At 40.9% G+C, this 27,509-nt stretch overlaps 1 protein-coding gene across 3 annotated transcripts in view; it reads left to right on the forward strand.

Annotated features, from left to right (window-relative positions):
- LOC307047175 (ubiquitin-conjugating enzyme E2 E2) overlaps positions 1–27,509 on the forward strand; it is a 54,016-nt gene that overhangs the window by 18,292 nt on the left and 8,215 nt on the right. For 2 of the 3 annotated variants that reach the window (XM_079693939.1, XM_079693940.1), the window contains 2 exons: positions 12,433–12,616; positions 13,633–13,683. In XM_079693939.1, coding sequence (XP_079550065.1) covers positions 12,441–12,616; positions 13,633–13,683 — 227 coding nt within the window. In that variant the 5' untranslated portion in view covers positions 12,433–12,440. Of the gene's footprint in view, positions 1–10,879; positions 11,046–12,432; positions 12,617–13,632; positions 13,684–27,509 lie in introns of those variants that run through there. The other variant, XM_079693938.1, reaches the window with a different exon arrangement.

Here is a 27,509-nt window from a genome sequence, read left to right on the forward strand (position 1 = left end):
AGAATCATATCACAATGATCCTTTATACGTAATCTGCTACATTTGTTTACAATCAATCTTCACAGACTTAATAATTCTCTACACTGAATATGAAATGGCATTAAAAACACTAATGCAGATGTTTGGTAAAGTAAGAGGAAACTTCTTTCCCTCTTGCTGATGATAGAGCTGCATGAATGTGACCTGGAGGATTCCTAAGGAGCTGACTGGACATAACTATGAGTTGAGTCACATTTTGGGACTGACTGTTGAGAGAACAGGCTTCAGAGAAGCAGAGTGTGTCAAGGAAGCAGTGAAATGACAGCTGAAAGCAGTAAAGAGCAGCTTGACAGTGACAGTAATGGTTGAATCAGATGAGTTAGAGTAGGGGGAATACCAAAAGCCAACCTGGGATGACAGCACAGGAAATGTGCATAACTATTTTAAGAGCATGCATATGAAAAGTATTTTTTGGATGAACTTGTGCTGAGCACTAAACTACTTGTTTGAAGTCCTTTTAGACAATTATGAGACTAAATTCTAGTGACGTGAGACAGCAGATGTTTTTGCTGGACGGGGACATGGAGGACAGAGTTGCTGGTTTCAATCCAACACACAGCTGCTCCCGCAGAGATACTGGCCACCGGTGTTGGGGAACTCCAAGCTATGGTTCTGCATTTTCGCAAATGAAATAAAAATCTGGTTGCTGATGAAAAATATTATACTCCATAAACCTTTTCCCTGGATGCATAAAGGTGAAGAAACCCAGAAAAACGCATAATTTACTTTGCTGGCAGAGTTACAGCAAAAAGAAGAATGTGTCTAAGTTTCAATAATGGCAACACAAAGCCCTTAATTCCAATAAAGAAGCTTTTTTTTGTTATCATTTTTGCACTGCAGCAAAGTCTTTAGCTGTGACTCAGAGCCAGTTGGAAAGTATCCAGCTATCCAACTTGAAAAGTGAGATTCACATGATCAACCCTGAAAATAGAACAAGACAGCCATAAAATGCACTGCTGCACCCTCAGATGAGGTTAGAAAAGCCTCAAGTCTCCAGGTTTGACGATTTGATTTTAAAGTGACTAATCCACACTTATGTCCATTCTGGGACCAGAAATGTCAGAGCTGGGGATGAAAAGTGGAGTTGCTTTTGAAAGTCAGAATAGACTTTACGTTTGGCCATTACCTGAGAAGTGTAACCTGTCTTCTCTCCCAGCCAAAATCCACTTTCATACCCATGTGTAACCGAGTTTAAGGACTCACCGCTATCAAAGAAAAGCTATAAATGTCTCTCAAGACCAAATGCCTTTTCTTTGACATTTCAGGAGGGAGATTACACCTGGTAAAACAATTGAAAGCCTTAAAGGATCATTGAGCATCTAACGATTCTGGGCCGAGAGTTCATTTTTCCATGCTTTAGGCAGTTTAGGGTCTATGAGAGAATCCTTTAAACTGCCTGTCCGTCCCATGATGCATTGTGAAGTCTGTCCTACTTTGAATAGAGAGATGATAAGTGTGAGTGACCTTGGCATGCTGAGGTTTGTCTCGTCACAGAGAGGCAGACCCGTCCTAATCAAAGACTCCCAGACTCGAGTACGGCCATCCCTGACAGGACAAACAAGACCCCCAGGAAGGATTAGCACAGGTCTCACAGCCCCATCTTGTGTTCAAAGGCAGGAAGTGACACACACGCGCGCGCCCACACACATGCGCACACACACACACACACATGCACACACAGTGAAAGAAGGTTAGAGTAATACTTTCCAAACTGAGTCCGAGAACCTGAGCACAGCAACAACACAGATTTGTTTTTTACGAGGCAGTGATGCAGACTCACTCACATAAACAAAAACACACACTTGCTCACATGCACACAGACACAGTCAGGAGCAGATGCCTCTGATTAAGTATTATGCAATTTGGCTTTTGGGTTACAATGTGTCATCATTCATAGCTTTGCACAATATTGAACTGAAAGCTAGGAGGTGTAACTAATTAGCATGTCTTATTGTTACTCTGACTCACTATTGCGCCTGTCATTCAACCAACACTTTAGCTTTTGGAAGAAGGCATTGGTTGGAGGGCCACTAGTTCAGTCTAATACAAATATATAACAATTATTGAATGGATTTTAAATAAAGTACAGGCATTGATGTTCAACAGAGGACCAATCCTACTATGGACTCTCTTATAATAAGGATACAAAATATGCAGTTGCAGTCCTCAGCTCCATCCAACACTGAACACAATTTATAGACGGCAAAGCTTCCTCTGGAGCCACAAAAGGCCTTACACTTCTTTTTTTCACACATACAGTTTTACTCTTCAAGTGGAAAATGACTCTGATGTGTAAAATTGATGGATTCTGTGCTTAAGGATCATCATTGTGATCATTTGAGCATGCTGAGATTAGCATTTACCACCCAACCTGACTTCGGCTTTAGTCTGTTTTACTTCTGCATGCTCCTGAAGCAGATCCTATCCTCAGTTTGTGTATGTGCCACTAAACAATAAACAGTTAGGTTTACAGATCACTGCCTGAAAATCTGATTGCATGCTGCCGTGCAGGACAAAAGATGAGCTCATGGTGAATCAGCAGGACAGCAGAAGAGATGAATTGTGCTCTTGGCATGAAGCGCATTACAGCCAGCTGACATGGAACATATTTACTGCTTTATGAATAGTGAGTAGGTTTTGAATGTGTACAGAGCTATATTTAGTGTCTGCACTGATTTTACTCTGCCTGCCAGTATAAAACAAGTTGAGCTCAGAGGAGATTGGGGAATTGCTGTATTTATTTTTCCCCCTCCCAGGGGAACTTAAGACTGGGTGGTCCTAAGATTTTTCAAACTTTCTTTGTATGTACAACCGTGGAACAGTAAGAGCCTGATTTGAGCCTGTTTTCAAGTTGTTCGCCTAAGTGAGTAATCCTGGCACCAATAATATTTCCTCTTATCTTGAATTACATGCTTGTTTCTTCTTATTCTTGGCTTGATCTCAGCCCAAAAGTCAATTGATTCATGCACGTTATTACAGATGGATTTAATTATCTTTGCTTCTCCCTTCCACCCCCTCTGTCTCATTGCCTGCAACATCTGTGTCAAATCTAAGGGATACAATGTCACCCCTCTCTGGCATACTTAACGCTTATCCATCCAATCTGCAGACAGGATCATAACAAGGATCTGCCACGGGACTCACAGCCCTATTGCTTCTGAATTGGAGCAGGGGTGACCGGGGAGGGGGCTTTGCGAACATGGAGGACCAGGTTTTGGATTGTTCTAGGGGTTAAACTTTATCCAAAGGATTTCCATCACAAAAGCCTCCTCAGCAGCGAGCAGACGTGACCTTGGGGCCTGCCAGGGACAAACTGAGGAAGTGAATTCACTGAAGCGTCCCCCATTCACGTGTAGGCCTTAAAGGTCGCTGTCTATCACGCAGAGTACCGACCCTCGCCCCACCTCCCCCTCCTCTCACACTGGCCAGAGTCCCTTTTATTATGCTGATCTAATGACTGTGGAGGGTAATCCAAAAGACCTTCATTAGAATGAGGGTGGCGTGTTACACACTGAGCCAGATCTGAACTGACACTGGGTGCTATACCTGCCAGCTTGGGTGAGATTCAAAGGCAGCAGTGGTAGCATAACCGTTTCTTCTTTTTATCATTTATCAATTGATTTATTTTAAAGCCACATTTGTAAATTCCCTCTTCCACCTCAAACACCTCTAGATGTACAAAGAGCAGTCAATACAATGCCAACACAGACAGAGAGAGAGCAGCAGTGTAACAGGAAATACGCACCAATCAGAGATAACATGTTGCTACTTTGCAGAAGATTACTCATTCTGATAAGTATGTAAATAGTTGTGTGATAATGGAGAGAATATATCTCAGTTCTGGGTTTGAATAAATATGTGATTAAGAATAAGATAGCGCATGAATGCCTATATGTCAAAAAGATTGTATTTATCGATGCTCTGCTAACTGACTGAGAGTGTGACAGAAGTCATTTTCACGAATGAAAAAGAGAGTTTGATAGAGACGTGCTTTCACACAACAGGCCAGTCATTGCTTGAAGTGTCTATGGTTATTGGATTGTAGATTTTGGAATAATATTACACATTGTCTGTGTAGGGAAGGGGGGTTTCCAGACACTGTTAGATGATCTAACAAGCACTTTGTTTGAAGCACGCTGATCCCCTTCACGCAATGATTGAACAATCCAATGCAACAGTGATAGAGACTGTTTCACCGCACTACAAAGACATGCAGAGGACACAGGGTTATTTAAGAGAGTGGTGCAGCCTGTAGTAAGCTATGGTGACAATTTGGACTATGGGTATAAACACAGATTACATCTTGCACAATTTAGTTTGAATTACATTTTGGTCACTCAGTCCACCCCTTTGGTATTTATGAAATACATGATTACATAAATAATACGCCAACTGTTGGATGGATTGCAATTCAATTGTTTGCAGTCTTTCATATTCCCATCAGGATAAACCATATATTGTTGGTGCTCCTCTAACATTTTCTCTAGCACTGCTAACATATTGACTTTCTCTGTAACATCTACTGGATGGATTTTCACAGAAGGGTTTAGAGGCTTTCTTGTTCCCTAGACGATGCACCCTAATAACTTTGGTGATCCCTTGACGTTTCCCGATGTGCCAACATGAGGTTGATATTTTTGCTTTTTTATTAAAACCACAAAAACAAGTGGATGGATTGCCTTAGCATTTTGTTCGGGCGTATATGTTCCCCAGAGCATGAACTGTAATAACTTGATATTTCATGGAAAGCCAGGTCAAAAATATTCTGTCGATTCAATACTTTGGTTCAGACCTGTAATATTTTTGAGCATTAAAATAAAGCCTATCAGAGCTGGTAGCATGGCTGTAGTCTCCTCAACTTGTCTAATTAAAAGTGAAAGCATTGCACTTCATAACTTCTGTTTGCATTTATTTCAAACTCATGTTGTACTGAAAATGATTTCTCAAACTTAATTGTTAATTCTAGTCTGGAGCCCAATGTTTCCCCAGAATACCAAATCAGTAAGTCTGAATTACAGGGAAATATGCGTATAATGATGCAGTAGACATTTAAAAGATTAAATGTAATGCAATGCTGCAGGCCTAAAAATAACAGTGTAACACAGCATCATTAAAGGGTAAGAAAACATAAATACAGAGTGTGCATAATATTACATGTGATGTTTTCTTACAGGAGATCATTTTATATAAATGTTAATTCTATTTGTAGAAACATTCATGGGAAAATAATGTAACATTTTCAGGCATTTCTCAGCCTTTGACAAATGTCTTTGTAATGTTCAATTAGCAAAACGTAGGAATAAAAGATGCTATCGCTACGCTGGATTATCAGTGAAGTGAATAACTGCTCCCAGGCTCCAGACCCCAAAGGCCCCAAATTCCTTGTCTGCCACTTAATTTTGATAAATTGCCAATTCGTTTTGAAATATGTTCCACTAAATTGTTGTATCAAGTCAAATAGGTCTCAAAGCAGATTTTGCATTACTGCCTTTTTACCTATTCCGAAATATTCATGTTTTTATATTCCTAGTAGTATTTGTGTTTAACCAAATTACCACATTGGGGGTCGGGGGGGGCACAGCCAATGTTTCCCTTGGGGTTTCCCTTGTGAGCCATGGGTCAAACTAAATGAGTCAAACTCGTGATCCAGGGAGAGGTCACAGTTGAGCATAATAACATGCAGATTTTTTTTTTCTTACCATTTCTAAAGAAAAACATGTAATCTCTCAACATGGTGTCCTTCATGGTACCTTGCCACCTCCACAATCAACACTCGTTTGAATGTAACTGTGCTTGATTGAGAGCTCTGTAATGACACAGCCGAGCGTCAAGAAGTGATTTGGACCTGGTGAGCATCTACTCCAACTCCTTCAAACTACAGGACACTCAAGACTCTTCAAGAAACCATTTATTACTTTTCAAACTCTTTTCAACCACTTTCATTTTCTCCGCTGGCACCTGGAAATGTTTCATGTCTAAAAATCAGCTTGACTTTTATTGACATATAAAAGCGCTTTTTTATTAATATGGGGTAGTGCATGGATGGACGTTTCTGCAATCAGTTTTTTGGCTACTTTTCTCTATTTTACCTAACTATTTTGCTCATTCAAATTCTCATTCACTTAATATCATGTTGAATTTGACCTCAAATGTAATATTCAACCTTCTGTTAAATGCATAAATGATACCTTGTTTAGTCATTATGAATACAAACATACCCTTTACAGCCTCTAAGTTCACCCTTGTAAAAAAAAAAAGATCCTCTGTCAGACCTTGTGGCAAGTGTTCAGTTATAATAAACATCTTCTGCCCAATAAAACTATGTAAACAAAATGGCACGCTTTTATCACACGCTGAGCCTGTGTGTGTTTTATTGATCCTCGAACACACAAGGAGGTGAGACTGTGAACCATATAAGATTATGGTTATTTATACATGTTTCCTTATTTGAGGAATACTGCCTTAGAAATTCAGGACTGTAATGAACTGACATTTCACACAGGACGGGTAAGTTTTACATTGAGTGCTGTTTTGGAGCCATTTATTGAACAATTTATGCCGTGTAGTTTACGACTGAGCTTCCCCTCAGGCGTTCCTACAGATCTCAGAGGATTGACTCTTGAGGAGGCAGAAGAAAAGAACAGAGCTTCCAGTAAGCCATTACCTCTGACTGCAGGGTTATTAATCCAGACAATAAAGGCTTTAGCTCTCAGCAATCCATGTTTTACATTTACAGTGTGGGCTTTTAGAGAGAGTTACAACTGGCATGAAAATGCAAGTTTGTAGTGGGACAATTTGAGTCGGGTAACTTTATATCTTGTTAACCAGTAATGGCGGAAGTATTCTGAATCCTTACAAGAACAAGATAAGAATAAACAAATACACTGATGAAAGTATTATTTACTTAACGTACTGAAGGTAGTCCTTATTCAGAAATAATGTCTCCATTTATAGTGTTGTATACTATCGTATCATATTAGTTTAATCATTGTATATATTGAATGACTATTATTGAACAATTGTGCATTGCATTCTATAAACCCTAATATTATGTATTTAAATACTACAAATATATAGAGTAACTAACTTAAGCTTTAAAAGAACTTGTGGAGTGAATAGTAAACATATTGAAAAGCACACCCTCTGAATTGGAGTGAGGTAGGAGTTTGAATTGGAAATGGAAATACGTAGAAGTATCTCAAAATGTGAACCGTTTCTTTAACGCGCCAATTCATATCGTAATCATCTCGTAGTCTCCTTAAGAATTGTTATCAATTTAGATTGTTTTTATTTCACTTTGATTTTCCGTCATTTGTCATGAACTTGCACAAAATATAATACATGTTCTGAACACTTCTCTGTGTCAGCACAGATCAGGCCCTTATAAGGAAGATATAATCAGAGGAGGAAGTCATATGGTTGCACTTATCTTGTTTTAGCTGTTTTGTATTAAACCTCTGAGGGACAGTAAAAGGCTACGCTTTTAGACCCTCCACTGAGGACTTCTCACATGTGAAACAATAACAGTTATATGTAAATCAGGCCAGCAGGAATTTAAAAGTTGAAACATGTGTTGTATGAGATCCAATGAAACAAGAACGATTCCCTGGTCATTTCAAGAGCCAGCATCAAAGATGAATACAACACACAACAAGTAAACACCATAAGAGTTCAAGCTCAGGGTGCTATATTAGATAAATAGATGAAGATGGTAGATGTGCATAACATGAAAGTAACTAATATTACTTCTTACAATCATTTTACTCGTGTACGCTACGCTGCATTGTGTTTCTAAACATCTCTGCTGTTGAAAGTCTTTATACATTTTCAGGAGACAAGTTTAGATTTTTCATTTTATTTGTGAGTGCTTAAATCTGCATTGTAACCCGTTCACAGTCAGATAAGATCATCATTTACATGGTGTCCTGAATATTCAGGGTCATATGCCTGAACTTATGTTATGATGGAACAAGTGTTTTAGTGATTTGTGGGTGCTTGGAGTTTGCACAGTTTTAAAGCGAGTGAAAATAAATTAAATAATCCATGAAAGTGCTGCGCCAGCTCTGTGCTGTTGAACTAAGAGAATTGTTGAACAGTTGCTGGAAGTACTTAATTCATGCATTGAGTTTTCCAATAAAGTAAAATAACTATTTTTAGGCGTGCGCACGTTAATCTTACTAGCTTCTAGAAAAATATTTAATTTGAGTGCTGCAGGCATTTTGGGATAGCGTGGATTAGTGGAGTGCAGTAAAAATATCACAAAACTCTGTAAATGTCAGCCAATACTGGTTTTCCAACTATATAATTAAAATGTGTACATAATGTTTAATTGAAGACTTTCAGTTCCTCTTTTTAAGGAAATAAACTCCTTTGCAAGTTGAGGGAGGTTTGAAAATACAAAGATCTCAACCATTCTGTGTTGTGCCAGCCTAGCTAAGAATTAACACGAAAAAACTATTTTCACAATACCATGAAAAGTTGTTACAAAAAAGTCTCAAATTAAAGCTGACTAACACCTTTGTTTTTTTTAGAGCCTACATTACCTGCCGCCAACAGCATATGTCTCTCTTCAAAACCTAAACTGAACGTTGCTGAATTATTCCATTGAACGTGACAAAGTGGACTGTGGACTTTGGATCATATTGTCAGATTCAAACGACAGCTGTGAAGCCTTACTGCTCAGACATTGTCTACTCCAACTGACACGTCTTCACCTAAATTGGCACTTTGAATGGCATAATGTTTTTGTTTGTTTGCATGCATCCTCAAAGCTTATAATTTGCACCTCATGTACAGCCTGAAAGCACATTAAGGGCTCTGTGTAGAAATTGCGGCCTACTTCCAAAACCCTACAGACTTCATTTATTTCACCTATGTAATTGTCAATGCACAGTTAGCCTTGTGCACTCCTAACTCTGAAATGTTATAACAATGTTGAGTCATCCAATGAACATCCACAATTAATCTTTCCCATCTCCATCCATCCGATTTGAAGTGAATGTAGCAGTGTGAGGCAGATGTCCTTTACTCTAAGCTGGAGTATTTAATTGCTTGCTCCCTGTTTATAAGCTAAATAGACAGTTTTAAGTGACCGTCAAACTATCATTAGGTTAGGAATGTGTGGTTATATGAATCAGAATTTATTTTTGCCAATTCCTGTTTATAAATTGGAACTCTTACACTGATTATGGTTCTTATGACACAACACTCCGCTTTGTGGGTAATTCCCTTAAGACTAAATGGAAAGTGTGTATTAGAAGCTCAAAAAGTTAAGCAGAGCACTCAAAAATGTGCCCCATTCACAGTGCAGTAGCCCTGGGCAATCGTAGTCTGTGAGTGTTTAACAGCGGTAATTGGCTGCAGATTTCACCCAAGCTGTCAATACCTCATTGGGATTGGCTGTCTCACATTTCAAGAATTAGACTTTGGGTTTCAGTGTTTCCCATATATTGATTTATTTGTGGCGGGCCGCCACAATTAAATATCATCCGCCACAAATGGATCTCATAAAAAAATATATATATATTATTTTTTTGTTTTTTTGGTAGTCTAATTGATAGTGAGGTGGGCTGATGATTGGAAGGTTGCGAGTTCAAATCCTGCCTGGAACACCACTACTAGTGTGCCCTTGAGTAAGGCACTTAGCCCTCTGTTACTCCAAGGAGAATGTCCCTGTAATTGGTTATTGTAAGTCGCTTTGGAATAAGGCGTCTGCGAAATGCCTGAATTGTAAATCGTAAATGATATCTTTGGGAGAATAAACCCCACGGATCCTCAACGCCGGTGTGTTTCACTCATGAACAACGCAACACAGAGCAACAATATCGTTGTCTACAGTAGCCATGAACTTGCATGTATTATCTTATTTGAGGGGGGGGGGGGGTGGATGCATGGACCACCCGAATAGGTTAAGGGGCCTTTGGCTTTTCTTGCCGGGGGGGGGGGGGGGGGGGGGGGGGGGCGGTGCCCCCACAAATAGAATCAAATTCTGTGGGAAACAATGGGTTTGCATATTGGAGGCCATTCGATGGATGTTGTGTGCTTTGTAAGCGTGTCCATGATGAAGGAAATTCAAGGGGGCAACATTTCCGGCACAAGCGGGGCATAAAGTAGATCTACTCAAGTACTGTACTTTATTTTGAGGGACTTGTACTTTTCTTGAATGTTTAATTTTTGTTGCTACTTTGTACTTCTACTTTACTCAAATTGAGCGGTAAATCGTGTACTTTTACTCTACTAAACTTTGCCGATTTGTATTAATGATGTGAAATATAATCAAAACTGAAATAAAACTTCAGTTACACCCGGAGTAAAAATCACAAATTACCCTGCTGTATACAAAGTAATTCAAACTATCTGCACCTATTGGCCTACCAGCTTTGATTACACTAAATGCATCTATGACTATAATCAAAACATATGATATTATTCTGAAATAGGCCCTATCTGCACAATGAGTGATTCAACTTTTGGTACTTTAAGTATATTGTGATGCCAATACTTTTTTTTACTTTTACTTCAGTCACATTTTGATTGCAGGACTTTTACTTGCAAGAGAGTATTCATTCACCCTGTTACTTATTTTACGTAAGTATAAGATGTGAGTACTTTTCCCACCTCTGCACGTGGGTCCCATAGTTTCTGTCTACAGCCGTGAACAGAGAAGTAAAGAAATCTTAAATAACAAACTCAATATCAGTTTACATGTAACAGTACTTACCAACATATTTGTCTGTATTTGTAAGTAATGAATCAGTGGAACACCATGGTGTCGCGAGGGCTACTTCTCTCAATGCAGTGCACGTGCACGAGCATTGCGCGAAGCCGGGAGCGCGCATGGAGGCGGTCCGGGGCTGCCTCAGTTTTTCTGTAATCGCTTTTCTGCTGCTGCTACCTCCAGTTAAATAGCTAGGACACGGGAGCGAGAAGACGGCCGTGTGAGGATATACTTTTTCGGTACCTTGGGATTACCACGCGGAATTGCAGCATCGACGGCCAGCCGCCAGGTAATATCGACACACACATTAAGCCGCCTCTCGTAACGTTAGATACGCTAAAAGTAAGTAAATGTCCCGTGAAAAGTGTCGTTTTTTCAGTGAAGAAGAAGGAGGTGGTGGTGGAAAAGAGGGGGGGGAGGTGGTGGATGTGTGGGACGAGCCTCCCTTTGTGCGGAGGCAGGGTCACTGCTCTCCAACGCACAATGTGGACACTCCAGAAACGGCGAAGATCCGCACATTTGGCCCTCCCGCGGACCGTCCTCCATCAGCCCCGCCGTCGGCTGTTTCGGACGAGTCTGGCAGAAACGCCTTCTTCTATGCGTCTTTTCATTGACTTTAAAACACCGAGGCCTGTTAAGCTGTTTCAAAGAAAAATACCCCCTCAGCGCTAATGTAACGCACCCTACTTTCCGCCTCCTCCCCCCGGCCTTGTAATGTCAGCCAGCTCCCAATAATGTTTATGATCGCTTTGTAGGACGGCTCGGTTTCACACCCCCGGTCGACCCCTATTGTGTTTTTCCACCCCAGAAATGTTGACTTTACCGGTTTGACCGAACTATTTAAGTGTCTGGCGATAATACACACACATTTTAACTTGTATATTTGTGTGGAGTATCATGTCTCCGTATCGACCCCGGCTATTGAACCGGGTACATGTTAGCGTTGATGTCCCTATCATTACCGTGAACGCCCCCCGGGGAAGGCGAGCTGTCCTCTACTTCATTACCTCGTTTTGATTAACTTAATATCACATCGCTTATATCTGTCTGTTGTTATATTACATTTCTACTATCGATACGTATCTATTTTAGCCGCTTCTTTGTCGCCTGTAAAGGAGTGATGAAGTAATCCGGGAAATGTTCCTCTTCACGGATGGTCTCTTCATTTTTGTCTTCTGATCTGTCAGCGATGAGATGTGGTGACTTCACTTAATCATATAAAGAGCAATTTTTTTTCCATCTACTGGCCATATTACTGACCCAAAACCACAACCATTTCCGCAATTAGTTTAAAGGGAAATGGGGTGAATCATGACACAAAGGTTTGTTTTATAAATCTAGACCACTCACATAAAGCCTTCCAAACAATTAGCCTGTAATATATAATCCCCAATAGATCATTAGGTGAAAGGCTTATAATATACTTTTTTACAAGGGATCCATACAGCTGTAATTCACCGCCCTGTAAGCTTTGACAAATGTATTTTCATAAGCTCACACTATCCCTGCTTGGCTCATCCAGCTGTACATTGATTAAATTAAACCCATCCTACTATAGCTTCCCCTCAAATCTGCACTGTTTGCTGAGAAACTGACAAACAATTTGCCCGTATCTCCTTTATAGTGGAAATTTGCTCGGCCATTCTTACAGGTTGTGGTTTGACATTACTTTCCAGGGCCCACGATGTCCAGCGAAGTACAGAGACCGGACGACAGCCCCAGCACCAGCGGGGGAGGCTCAGATATTGATCAAAGGGAATCGGTACCACCTGAACAGGAGCGACAGCAAGAACAGCCCAAAAAGAAGGAGACCAAGATCTCAAGCAAAACCGCTGCTAAACTTTCAACTAGTGCCAAGCGGTAAGAAAAAACTGGCTCTGGAGTTCAGCATTCACACAGGGGTTGTTTGTTAAACTAAAGGCCTCTCCCCCTTGTACCCTGAGGGTGTAAAGTTATATAAAAAGACTATAGTCCCACAGGCATTGTCATTTCAAACATCCATGCTATTCAGTGTGACACTAAACCCACAGAAAGGAGGTAACTCGCATAGCTCGGCACTGGAGTGTCATTGCTGTCATTCGAAAGAGATATTCCCATTCCAGCCTGTTTGAATAGGTTTTGCTTCATGCTCTGCAGCACTCTGCTATTTCCTACACTGCCAACACCACCACCAACACTTTCCTTCACCAGTCTTAGCACTAATGCCCAAAAAAACAACAGGCAAATGATTATGTAACCAGTTGAGCAAAGGGTTGGCTGAGGCCACTGAGTCTTTTTATAACAGCGACCAATGTTGAGAACATCTCCCTTTTGTAAATCTATGCTTCACTTAAAAGTATATTCTGTGAGGGCCTTCAGCCCGACAAGGGGCTTCATGATAGAGAGGCTTCTCTGTTGTTTGAAGTACGGTGTTTATATTAATGTGAGCTTAGCAGCGTTTGCACTGGGCTGCTCTTCACAGTCTGAATAATAATTTTGCACGGTTATCTGAAATTTCAAAGCAGTCGTGTTCATCCCCATGTTTGATGTTTCTTTTAATTTTGTGTATGCACCACATACTTATGACTTCAATGAGACAGACAACAACAAATAAAAACTCAATATATTTTTAATCTTATTTATGCTGGAATGATTGCTTTTCCTAATTGATGGTCTTCATATGGACAGCCTATTTAGTAGTTTACAACCAGCATTAATGATGTGCTCTGTATAGCATATGAGTAAAAAGTGAGATTTTAAATGTGACATTTACCTCTTCAGAAGTTTAAGCACTGACTCCATGCTCTATAAAGAATTGTCCATTCCTTCAGCTTATATTCTCCTCAGGAGATCTGCCCTCCAAATATAGATTTTAACAATAATATTTTCTCTTCCAGGATTCAGAAAGAGCTTGCAGAAATAACTCTAGACCCACCTCCAAACTGCAGGTAAGACGATGTTATCTTTTCAAAGATTTTCTCTAATGACTCATAAGCCTGTTCATACAAATGTTGAAGCTGTAATGGATGTAGACGGCAGAAATGTGCTTCTCTCAAGACTTCCTGTCTCTTGAAAAGGAAAGGCCACGCTGCAATGCACTCGCTTTTGTCTCCATTCCCATAATGCTGTTGTTTGTGTTTTGTTTGAGATGGTAATCTCAGGTGAATTGGAGAGACTGTAGCCTATCCTGGCTTTGTTGTTGCTGCATAATGCACGCTGCAACCTCTGTTGAAAGCACATCCTTTTTAGATCGCAGTATTATGGTTGCAAATGAAATGTTTGAAAATGAGCATCAGTGTTACTTTAAAAGCTGTTTCGATTCTTGTGTGGTTCCCCCCCTCGCTCTGCTGGGGATTTACAGCAGACAATGGTTATTGTGTGCCGCTGCTCTCAGCCCTTTGAGGAAGAGATATGGTTGCGAGCGAGTGGCACACCACATGTGCATCAGTCTCTCCTGACTTGACAAAGGGCGTGCCTCTGGGATGTAGTGCTCAATCCTTTTTTTTATTAACTTAAAGAAGTGACACGTGTATTGATTGTGATGCTGTTTACAACGGCACAGTAATTACTCGACTTGCAAATTAGGAAAGAAAATGGAGGCCGGTCAGTGTAAGACTGAGGAACACTTGTGGGAGAAGCGGATGTTCTCCGGTGGATTGGCTGCATTCGTTCATAGGCACCTTCTTCAAATGATTAAGGAAAATAGATTCGTATGACTCATCTGGCGATTTGGAATTACTTCACCCCAGACGGCCTTGTTTATTGCATGAATTAATCGCCCCTGCTGGGTCTCATCAGAGCCCCACCATCATTAACGATAAACATTGAGCTAACCTTTTCATTCTCGCTCACAGCCCAGTTTTGTTATTGTACTAGAGGCTAAAAGAGATGTTGTTTTCCTCGAGGACTCTAATCTATTTCCACCCCCCACCCATACACCTCCCCCCCCCAAAAAAAAACTAGGTTGGCTCACATGGAGGATTTAGCTGGAGGACACGAGTAAGTCATTTGAAAGTAAAATAATCACTAGCGGAAATTTCACAGCCATCGTCTTGGTGGGGTACTAGTTGCCTGGGAAACAATTAAGCTTCTTCAAGATAATCCTTTTCTGAGTGTGTGGGGGTGTGTGTTCCCTTTCTGTACACTCCAAAATGATACTGAAATCTAATAATGTGTTTTCTCTGATGCAACCAAATAGATTATCCCTCTGTTAACAATGACAGGCAGAAGGGGGGTGGGGGGGGGGGGGGTCAGCTGCCTCCCAACATATGATTTCTCATGCAGACGATCACAGCACCGTTTACATTCTCGCATGAATGAGTGCGCGCGGTGGAGCCAGTGTCGTCATTTGTATGCCAAACGCTTCCCGCTCCCGGCCAGGTTAGCCTGAAAGGTTCTTCATTTCTCTCCCTGCGACAAAATGAAGTCACAGACTGTTGGTCCCCTTCAGGAGGCAGACCGAGAGTTGTGTTAAAGAGATTCACTTTGGCACATTCAACAAACGCTGCGCTGGGGACCCAGGCGATGTATGTCCTCTCATCTGTTTCTCGGCTGAGGAGCCTCTCTCGCTCCCTCGCCACTTTGTCCCGGTCAGAGAGAATAAGCCGTCCTCATCACGTTAGTTAAAATCTCCTTCGTATCCTGTACAATCTCTTCAGTATCGCCTTCAGGGCCGCGTGTGCGCGTTTCTCTCAGCAAAATGGAGAGCCCTGCTTCATGCCTTTCAGTGTGCTGAGAGCCAGAATGTAACGCCTTGGAAGTGTTGAGGATCTAATTTAAGGAAACATCTGTGGCAGGAGGTGCCTGTTTGATAAGTCTAATAAAACGCCCACCTCTTTTCTTCTGGCATCTATCTAAGGTTACTGTGTTAACCCTCAGCTGTGTTTTAATATCACCAACTGTTGTTACAATAACCTGTCTGTGTTGATAAACCACACACTAGCTGATGTTTCCCGTCTTTCTGTGGCCAGCTAATATTAATGATGTTTAAGAAATCCCTTTCCATACAGTGTGACTGAAAACTGTCTTAGGTTTTAATGCTTTGTTACTTCTTGGGAATCACTAGCAAGTATTTACTTATTTGTCTCCAAGCTTTATCTCACTCAAAGCATTGTGATAGCTCGCTCATCAACTCGGCAGTTGTCATGCATCAAACGAACACGTTGAAGCCCAAGAGGATTTGACATGGCAATTATTCTTACTGTCAAACACTTGAAGTATATTGTACAGGCAGCTTGTGCCTTCACATATATTGATATCAATTAAGCAGGATCTGCATGAACTGTGTTTTCCTGCCCTGCTGGTTGCACTAATATTGTAGTAATCTTATTTGGAATAAAAAGTGGATCAGACATGCTAAAAGCGAAAAATGACATGCTCATGATTTCCACTGTAATCATAATTTGTTTTCATGCTGTCATATAAAGACACACAATCGTCTTTTTACTTGACAGGTGTAAACCAAAACTGTTAATACCTGAAAAATGAACCAAATGGTTTCTTGCATTTTTCTACATCCTCCTTCATCCTAAATATACTTTTTTTTAAGTTGACTGCCTGACATTAGGGCCGTAGCTAACATACATTTTTTTCAAGTGACGTCCCAAAAATGCTTGTTTTGTCTAACTGCCAAAAACCCAAAGCTGTTTACTATGATCCCATACATCTCAGAAAATCTGAGAAACCTCACAATTTGAGAAGCTGGAACCAATGAGTGTTGAGACTGGATTAAATGACGTAGAACAATCTATGAAAATAGTGGAGTTTGAGCTTAAAGGCCCAGTGAAGTGCATGTTTTTGCACCAAAATGAAATGGCAGTTTCATTCCTTACATATCATTGTGCCTGTTCATGGCTAAAATAATTTTTAATAATTCATAATTAATGAATTAATGAATTATTAATTTTGCCGTCTGAGCCTAACGGAAGTTGCAGACGATAGTGGCTGTGACGTCACAAGATGTACCCAGTTGCGATTGTAAACATGGCGGAGACTCTGGAAAGTGATACTAGTGTGAGAGAAATGATTGATTTGGACAGCTTTTCGGAAAGGATAGATGAGGAAAGTGATCAATCTGGTGCACTTTGAGGGCAACATTAAGAGATTTATGGATACAGCTCTCAACACTCATATGAAACATATATTTCAATAATCAAAAAACATTGGAATGATTTCTTAACCTATTTTATACAACTAATATTACATAGATGGAAATATTTGTTTACATAGATGACCAAACCCACTGAGATAACTTAGGCTACAGTTTACCTCCCTGAGCTGACGTTATCTCTCTCAGTCCCACAGGAGAGCACTCTCCCTCTCCTTATTGTTGAAACAGCTAATCTCCGTTAGCTCCGAGCTAGCACCAGATGCTAACAACAACCCTGTAACTCTGTCAGTCTCTCTTTCTCTCTCTCTCGAATCGACCAGTGGCCTTTATTTATCATGATCAATCAAAGAATCTACGAAACAATGACCCCAGCCAGGCTCACCTTCATCTTTTGGGAACAGAAACATCGCCACTTTGGCAGACTTGACATTACTACAGCCAGCGGCAATGCATCGTTTCCCCTGTGTTTTTCATCCCTCTTTCTTCACTGTCGCCTCCATTGTCAGGTTTTCTCGATTGAAAATCACTTCCAGTCGACTCCGACACACTTTCCAGGAAAATACTAGCTCAAAAACGTTGAGAAATTCGACTTTGAAAAAGAGAAAAAACGAACGGTGGTGAATGTAAACAGTGCAGCGGCGTCCATCTCGTGACGTCACGCAGTAGATCGCAAGCCACGCCCACGAAGGCGAAGGTCGACTGCAGATTTCCCCGGAAAATTCAAAACTCGTCAAATTTGTTGCTATTCCAACATTTTTTGATATGGGTTCCAATGGACAATTTTGGTCATTACTATACGTATTAGCATAACAGATCATGCACAGGTGCACACTTCACTGGGCCTTTAAGATGTACTGGTTACAGTATTATGTCTGTCAAAGAACAATGGAAGTGATTCTTGAACTAAAATAAACAACACCCGTCTGATCACATTGCATCTCCGATGTCCGATATGCTCCTCTCATAAAAATACTCCTTTCTACTTCTCAGTTCATATTTCTCCTGCATTCGCATTCCCATGCTGTAACACAAGAATTGTTATACCTTCCTGCGACTGTTGTGTCTTGTAACTATTCCTTCCTTGTAATGTTGACCCAAGGATGCCAACATTTCAAGCTGAAATCCAAACAAAGAAATGTTGAAGTTGTTAAATGATCAGTCAGTGGTGTTGTACCTCACAGCTCTGGACCACTTTGCTGTTTGATGTGTTTATCTCCTCCTCTCAGATGGCCAAACAGATACTTTTATTACATAACAATGGAGTGATGGCAGAACAATATTCAGCTGCCTAAAACATAATGGTACATGTCAGGTTTTGGTTTCAAGCCATCAGGATTCAAAGCTGCTATTGTTCAGTGACGTTCAGCATTCACAGCCGAATAATCCATTGCAGAAGTGGCAGGGATACCAATTTCTCATCTGAGGCAGGCAGCTGAAATACATTAAATGCAATGCAGCCACAACCCATGGTGCGCTTTGAGTAACAAGTTCACCCCCCTCCTCTGTCAAGTTGCCATAAATCATTCTGGGAAATATAAGAAATGAAAGTTGATAAGGTTGAAAGAGGGTAGACACAGGGTGGAAGTCATTTACAAAACCTAATCGCAGAAAAACTCCTGTAGCGCTTTGGACTTAACACACAGAGAATGGTTTAACAGTTCAGGCCTATACCGTAAACGTAAATGAAAGATCCCCAAATAGATGCCGAGTCCTTTTTACTCGGCAGGTTTGGTTACACATACATTTTGACTAATAAACACACCTTTCTCTGTTTAGTTTTCACCCCTTATCTCTTTCATCACACCAAAGTGTTGTCACAGACAGGAACGTGTGTTATAAGAGGCTAAAGAGAGAGGTGTGTGTGTCTGTATGCTGCTGGGTGCCATAAAGCAAGTGTTCTTAACCGTCTCTGCAGCGAAAGATGCTCATGTTCAAGATGCATTCAGGGGCAATGTTGAGATACTTAGCCCTCATATTTAGGTTTTGGCCCGCTTTAAACATAGACACCACCATCCAGACTCTTTACATTCGGAGCATTGTTTCAGTACGTGGCGAAATCTTAAGCGTGACAGGCCTCTTTATTTAAGCTATAATTGGACCATCACTAGTTAAGGGCGGGGTTAAGCAAACTGTCAATTTGTTTGTATTGTTTGTCTCTTGCATCAGCTAACCTCAAATGCCATTCCTTCTTTAGTGCAGCTGTAATTTAAGGCTCGTCTTTGGAACAAAAAGCCTTGAAAGTCCCCACATTTTCCTTGCGTGATGTAAGGCTCCCATGACGCCCAAAACAGAGCTGTCACTCCCTGATGACATCATGCATACTGCAGGGAACAGCCTTTTTTTTTTTTAATGAAGCGCGCACACACACACAGCTGGTCACTGCGTCCTACGTTTGCTGTCTTAAAGCCTTGACATGATGCATCTCCATCATCAGCAAGTCTCAGCAAGAAATGAGGCGCTCTTCATCGCAGGTTCTGACCTCTAATTGTCTCCTGGCTGATGGGATCATCTTCATGTCTGTGATGGCTGCATATTAGTTTGTGCCATGGCCCTGGGGGATTATGTGCCAGTGACACACCCAGCATCATTTTTCACAGCGTTACCATTAAGCACAGCAGGGAAGGTTATCAATATTCATGAGGGGGCGGAGGCATGAAGACCGGAGGCAAGGGGGGAGGGGGGGCTGCAGGAAACCTCCTGGGTGTTCAAGCCGATCACTGTCTTCTGCATGAATTACTTTGGGAAAGATCTTTTTTTAAATGTGATTTCAATTTGAAGCGAAGACAAACACGCCATTGCTGGAGATGAGACACAATTCTCCTTGGATAAATCAGCCCTAATCTATGTCTTGTTCCATAATCACAGCTTTATAAATATTGATGACTTCTAGGCGCCCATCTGTGTCTGAAGCTGGCACGTTCCTGAGCTTTCTGTGAAGGTCTTGTCCACTGACTGCGAAAGCTAAAAACCTTCATGAAGGCATCGCGTCAGAATCGCTTTGTTCACAAGCAGAATAAATTAAAAGGGGGGCTTCTTTGAGGCGTTTGTGTTGGAGCATATCAAACAGCAACAGGAAGGTTCAGAGGGTAATCGGTCAGTTGAAAAATACATATAGGATAGGATATATAAGGTCCAAGAGGGTTTTCAAAGCAAGTAATTAAAAAATGTAATACTTGAAATGTATAGTCAATATGATTCTAGAGCATTACAATATATCACCTTTAAACAGGGCTGCAGCTAAATCTCCATTATGGTTTTATCTAATAGTTGCTTAGTTGACGAAATGTCAAAATAGGGTCACATTTCTATTCAGAATTCTGAGTGACACTTTCAAAGGTTTTGTTTGTCTGACCAGCCATCCAAACCCAGAGTTATTTAGAAAAGATCTTATGAATATTCTTTCTTTGCTTAGATGAAACAAGGAGTAAGAGATGTGTTGGTTAAAGAGAAAAAGGACCCTCTTTTGCAATGTAACAGGCAGCAGTACACCGCTTGGAGTACTAAGGTGTTATGTAGTAATTCAGTGTAAATATATGATCTCTTAGATAAATATAAGTGCCCTCAAAAGAACAGTAAGACTGGATTATCTTTGATTTGTTACGGCCCCCATTCCCCCTTGTGCACCTTTTTGACACATCTGCTGAAAACAATTTCCTACCTGAGCAAACCAGTCTGCCCTCATCGTTTTTTCTCCTCACACAAAGTTGAGTGTAGAAGAAATAAATGTGCTCCTATGGAACGCCGGTAACATACGCTCTCCCTCTGACGCCAGAGTTTAATGTATCCTTAATGTTTTCCACCGCGGCAGTTGTTTGACAGCAAACACTGCCTGCCTTGATTCATGTCTTTCATTGAATTCTCAATGTCCTCATTTGTGAGGTAGTTTTCTGGCCAACATTTTTCCACAATGTTATTAATGGGTTTGCAGGGAAGCCGAGCAAGAAGCAAGTGGACATTATGCGGCGTAGTGTTGCTATTACACTGCCAGTTTCAGAGAAGCAGTTCAAGTCGTTCAGAAAGACTAAATGGTAATCTGACACGAAAGCAAACGGAAGACTCTTTTGGCAACAGAGGAAATACAGTAACTCGCAAGTAAACAGTTTGGATGAGATCATATCAATCCTCCTGAGAGACCTCCAAACCTGATAGATTTCCCCCTGAAGTCACAAATCATAGCTCCTGCCAGGACGCTTCAAAGTGTCTTGATGACATGCAGTCTGGAAGAGGAAATGTTAACACTCTTGTTGTAAATGATGAAATGAATATAAAGCGATGAATTACATCCTAAGGAAATGCCCTTTTCCCTGTGCTGATTTGTTTAACCTGCAGCTAAAAAGTCCTGTTCCCTTCGTCTACCTGCAGACCTGAGGGCTAATATGGTGTCAGGGGAAAAGACCAGCGGAGGATTGGCTGCAAAGCAGATCTGGCAGCTCCTTCTGATCACTGACCTTTTGGTAATAAGTCCATTCCCTCGGCCGAAAGCCAAATGTCTGCCAGAGGACTTTTGTGGAAGCAGGATGAATAGAGTTTCTAATCATGGCTGAATATACTTTGGTGCAGGACTGTACAATTAAACATATTAACATCATACTCTGGACTCGTTTAGTTTATGATATGCAACAGGCTGCAGTTTAGTCTTGAAGGCAAAACAGTCTTTTAGGCCGTTCCCTTTCCTGAAGCCGTGTTCCTGTGAATCACTGGACTGCGCACCAATTTGCATGTCAGCACAAAATCTAGCCTGTTTTATTCAAGCGAGCACATTTTTATAATTACCCTTCAACAAGACACACATACCCACTTTATTCTTTTCATTTCTTGCTAAAAGGATTTTGAAAATGCTGCTCTCCACATCAAATGTCTGTGATAGATATCTTAGACAATGTGCTATTTAAATGTTTTTATTTCCTACCCAATTGCCCATCTTTGGTTTAAGAGTCATGAGTCTCTCATTATACCCAGCTTTTTCAGCCTCTTTTAATATTACTTGTGTATTTTGGCCTGGCCTGCAATGCTTTGTTGGCTAAGTGATATTTTTATGACTCATGATGTTGTGCTGTTTTTTTTTTGTATGCAAAGCCTGTGTGTTGTGGAAATGTTATATGCTCTGCATTATTCATTTTCAGCCACAGGCAAACATTTGCAAAGCATCAGACGCTGGCTGCCTCTAACAGCTCAGATGCGGAGAAGAAAATGCTTACCGCACCAAAAACCGTGTTGTTCCTCAAGGATCTTGCTGAATTATAAAAGATAAAAAAGAAACCAATCCCCAGCTTTTATTTAGGGTTTCTTTGTGTGACATTAAACCTCAATGAGGACAAACTTCCTGAGTGAAAGGCCATACTTCCTTATTTCAATACTGACTGCTGTTTAGATTGATTCAGCCCAGCATGCGAGGTTGCCCTCCTGTGAGAACAAAATGGTGCTATTCCCTTCAAATCTAAAAAACATGCCACCACCTACTCAACCATTTCCCCAATTGCTGGATAAAGCATCCGGTCAGTAATTGCAGTACTCATTGTACACATGAACAATAAAAGGCTTGATTAAAAAACAAACCATGTCATTTGAGACAATAAAGAGAAAAGAACAGAGGAAGGAGGTGTCACCTCGGCCGTTGAGCTGCACAGTAATTGGTCTTGGGGCTCTTTCACGGGCGGGGGGAAAGAAGATTGCTTCATTAAAGTTCCTCTTCTGATAACCGCAGCAGCCCCACTGACCGAAAAGAAGATCTTAACTGAATGACGGTGCCATTAGGATAAAAAGGGCCCCTGGGGAACCAACTGGAATGGCGAATAATGCAGATAATGGCTTTATTTGTGCATGATGGTATTCACAAGCTCCCAAACATACTGATTCACATTCAATTACTGGTTTACTCTCCTCTTTTATTCATCAGCCCCATGGTGCACTTCTTGGCTCAGGCAGCTATTTACCTGCTCCCGTCAACAGCTCGCTGTGTGACCGGCTGCTTTGGGAACACACTGGAGGGTTTCTCTCACCTTTTCATTTCATTTCAAACCTTTTATTTATGCAGGTGAATCCCATTGATCTCTTTTTCAAGGGTGACCTGCTGCAAGTAGGTTCCACGTGAATACATATAAACATAACAGAAAAACAAAAAGGACATCATACAGCATATTTACAGCGACTACAGTTTACACAGCTAGTAACATTTACAGGTTCCAACAGTTTTTTGATTTTGTGATGTTAAAGTGATATTTTATCTATTTGATTTATTTATTCAGTGTAACCTTGTCTTATAGTATCTAGCTCTCTGGACTTGAAAGCTTTCTTCAATATGTTTGCAGTTTCTTCGATTCATTCGGGTAACATTGGATTCCAACAGGGACCGCATGTGTCCATCTATATGCTGTGTATGTTCCAACCACTATCATTTGTATTCTTCTTTTATCTTATACTCTGCTGACAAAGTGCTTAACAATTTGTATTTTACAAAGCACGATGACAATAAAGATTAGAGCTGTGCATCTGTCAGTGCAGCCTTTGGAGATTATTGTCATAGTAATGTCTTCCTGTTAAGAAATCGATACCAGCATCTGCTGCCAAAGGTGGCATACAAATGTATTTGACCGGGTCTGAATGTTCCTTTAGATAAAAGGTTTTACTTGTTGGTTGTCTTTTTTTTATGAGGAAATACATTTCACAAATGGCCCAACATCATCTTTTCAAAAGCCTGTGAGTTACAGAGCTAGTTTATTATAACTGGACAATAAGAAGAAAAAAAAACCTCCTCTGCATTTTCTTGCGTTCTTCAGCCTACTGCTGCCTCTGCGTTCAGTCTGGATCTAACAAGACTCCTCTTTGATGTCTTTGAAGTCTTTCCAGTGAGCTCTACGGAGCGGTTTCTTTGACAGCGGACAGGCCACTTTAAATTGTTTGTCTAAATGAAGGTTTCCCTGAGACTCTTATTACTTCCACACTCATTTTAGGTAAACAAGAGTGTTTGTTCATGCTGTTTACCTACAACTGGGCTTTTGACTCCCGCCTGTTTTTATGCTGCTTGCTCTCAGTGTTGTCTTTGATGTAGGAACTTAACTTTATTCTGCTGTGTCATTGTCATCTGCTTATCATTGAGTGGATGCTAAATTCCCCAATTGAAATGAGAAATCCATTTTTGCCTATTTATGAATCCCTGTACATTTGCTCAGAGTAGACCAATTTATCTTATTAATTCAATGATGAGCGTCTCAGACCTGTCCCGTGAGTACATGGCTTTTATCCACTTAACCCCAGTCCCGATGCATTTGGAAATTGGCTCGAGGTGAAGAGAGAAGTTAGAGATTTTGCGAAGATTAGTGCAGCTCTCATGCCGCTAGATAAAGGTTATCTTTTGCATTGGCACCAATCTGCAGATTACCCTGCCTATGAAATAAAGCAATGTGGATGATTTAAATGGGCACCCCGGTCCCAAACACTGCACGGGGTAGGAAAGGTCATTCAATATATATGGAAATGATTACTGTTGTCTGTGAATATGGCTACAGCTTGGATAGGTTTCAGGAATTGAGAATGAAAGGTAACAATTACAAAGTAGGTCTGTCGTAAAGTGTCCCTTTTTTATATTTTAAAAAAGGTTTCCTTATTCCACCTCTTCTGCAAACTGTCTCAATGCAGTCTGAAGTTTTCAGTCTCAGTTTCAAGGTGTTCAATCTTACTCAGCCTTGTGTGCGATGATGAGTCTTTGTTGAGGTGAATCACTGAGCAAGGTCAGTGTGGGATTACTCGCTTCCTCACAGGTTCTACAAACAAGTCTATGACTGAAACATGGTGATACTACTTACCGGGGTTGATTACGTTTAGTGAAGGACCTGCACTAGTGTTTCTATTTAAAGGTCCCCTATTATTCTGTTTTTCATCAATATATTAAAGGTCTCAGATATAAACAAAACATGTCTCTGAAGTGTTCGGCTCCAAACACCAAACAGATCATTGCAGCATCCCATAATCCCCTCTGTTTCAGCCCTGTTTCAAAAGTGCTGATTCTCTGTCTGTTACTTTAGATGAAAATAAGGAGCCACTCCCCACGCCCCTCTGAGAGATATTTGGTTAAAAAGAACACAATGGTGCTCTAGGAAGAGATTCAGGTGATAAGGTGTGTGTGGGGGGGGGGGGGGGGTTACCTTGGTTGGTCATTGGCTAATGGTTACACAATCCATAAAATCATTATGACATCATAAAGTGGCCAGAATCTGATCAGCTCATTTTCAGACAGGTTTTTATATAAATGGATCAGGACAAAAAGAGAGGGGGTCTTTGTTCCTGAAACGTTAAGCATCTCTTTACACAGAGGGGACACATGTTTATGTATAAAATACATGAAAAGAGGATTTTGCATAATAGGTGACCTTTAAAATAGAAATAAGAGGAACTGTAAGGGAAAAAACCTCACAGAAAGAGAGCGGTGTGAATCTGTGATTGGACTCTATTTTGGTGCCCCGTTGAAAAGGAAGCAGCCCAGCTGTCAGAGTGGATTCCTACATGAGCGTAATCTCTTAGGACAGGGCAGTGGCAAGACTCTCACGGACACCCGCACACTAATGTATCCCAGACTCTTGAAACAAATGACCTAAATACTCACTGAATCAAGGCATTTGGCTGACAGAGCAGATGTAGTGTTACTTACACAGAGGTTAGTATTATTACAGCCTCCAACAAAGCCCATAAGCAGCACTGTTACACCAGTTAACGTCATGTATTTGTGCTGAGCACATCTGTCTGCTCGAAGAGAAGATTGTTTTTCCGTAGAGAGAGGGGGGAAAAGACAGGAGTGACACAGAATATTCATCTGACTCGCTTTCAATTTCAAGGCTTTGTGTTATATTGTTTTTCTTAACGACTTCCCATTGATTCAATGCTCCGATATTTCAAAGCCAAATGAGGTCTTTGCAGCAGTGCGGGACAAGACAGACAGTTGCTCTTGTGGAATTCAAATTCATATAATGCTTTAATTAGCCAATGATTACTGTGAATTGAATTTGTCAGTTGTAGTGCGTAATATTCTGCATAGCTATTAACCAGGGTCAAGGGATCATCAGCTATTTAGCTCCTGTCATTAAGCATGCATTAATTAAAGACTGGCGAACGCTTCCCATGCGAACACTCAGTGATCCTGCAACGCTGCGTTTTGACTCGAGCTTCTCTCACACCACTCACCTCTGCTAAAACTAATGGCCAAGCAAGAGACTGTCAGAACCTGAATGAGCTGGCCCTCAACCAGATGCAACAAAGCACCACAGGAACGCCCAAGCCCGCGGGGGGAGGAGGTCTCCAAGCAACAGCCAGCGGTGGCATGCACATTCAGCTATTGACTTAGCCTTTATCCACAGCCCTTGTGTGGTTGTCAGATCCCCTACAGCAATCTCTCTGCTGAGCGAGGGCCTCTGCCATGCCCGCTCATCTCTATCCTTCCATCATGTCTAAGTTATTATCACGGCTACAAACTCATCAGCCTCACAAGGGAGCGAGCACCTGCTTCTGTGAGAGATGTATGGAAATGCAATAGCCAGCCGTCTCTTGACTGTTGTGTCAGGGAAGCGTTGGAATAGTGTAGCGGTAATGGAAGTGTTACCTTGAGGTGTGGGTGGGTGGGTGTGTGTTTGTGGCACAGAAGTGTATACACCTAGGGGAGATTGCTTCAGCGTGAAGAGAATAAGCTGTGTATTTGATTCTGTCAACACAGGAAATGTTGAAAGTAATGTGTTGAGGGTTGACGAGGGCTCACAACAAGTTCAGCAGATATTTGTCAATTAGTCAGGGACACACCGCCTAATTACAAGCCAAACAGGAATTGCTTGAAATGATTATGTTTATAGAATATGTCGTCCGACCACATCTGAAGTGTTTATAGCTGTTCTAAGCGGCCAAAATCAAAGACCGGGTGAAAAGGCGGTAGTCAAAGACAGCAATGAGACGTGATACTCATTCAAATATAGGATTATGGTGTGGACTTTAAGGCAATCTTTCCTTCATACTCTCTTATATATTCAACAGCTGCCATAAGTGATTTTGTGAAGAATTTAAAATATAGACCATGGGAGAGAAGTTTAATCTTTGCGTTCACACATCACATCTGCACGCTTGGCCGTTTGTAAAATTGAATTATACTTATGCTTTAAGGCTGCCTGTTCTCAGCAGGCATTCAGAGAGTAAACGTTAGGTGGTGTTTCAGATGCATTGCAAACCCAGAGACTGTATTTTACAATTGTTGTGAAGGTACCCAAGGGTAATCTCTTGTATCTTCCGTCAAGGCAATCACAAACGTATTTGTCTTTCAGATTTGGGTAATGGTAATTATATTAAAAGTATCAATCGCATCAATTGCTCCTTGGCTCTAAGTAAAATATTCATTCATCTGAAAAGGGCTTCTAAATATTAATAATAACAATAACAATGCAGTTTGACGATTTCATTAGTTTGTCAGGGAACTCCTCTGACTATTTGAACTAACATTTCCTCAGTCAACAACAGCCTTTCAAGTAGGTCATTTATTGAACACAAATGTATTTTGGCAACCCGACGTCAAATCTCCAATCCCAGCAAAGGCATGATGGAAATATTGAATCCCTCTGCTTTAATTTAACTTTTATTAAATAACACAACAGAGGAATGTAGGAACAGCTGAATATGACCACCAGTTGTACTGCG

The sequence above is a fragment of the Notothenia rossii genome, assembly GCF_949606895.1.
Source record: "Notothenia rossii genome assembly, chromosome: 7".
In the NCBI taxonomy this organism is placed as follows: Eukaryota; Metazoa; Chordata; class Actinopteri; order Perciformes; family Nototheniidae; genus Notothenia; species Notothenia rossii.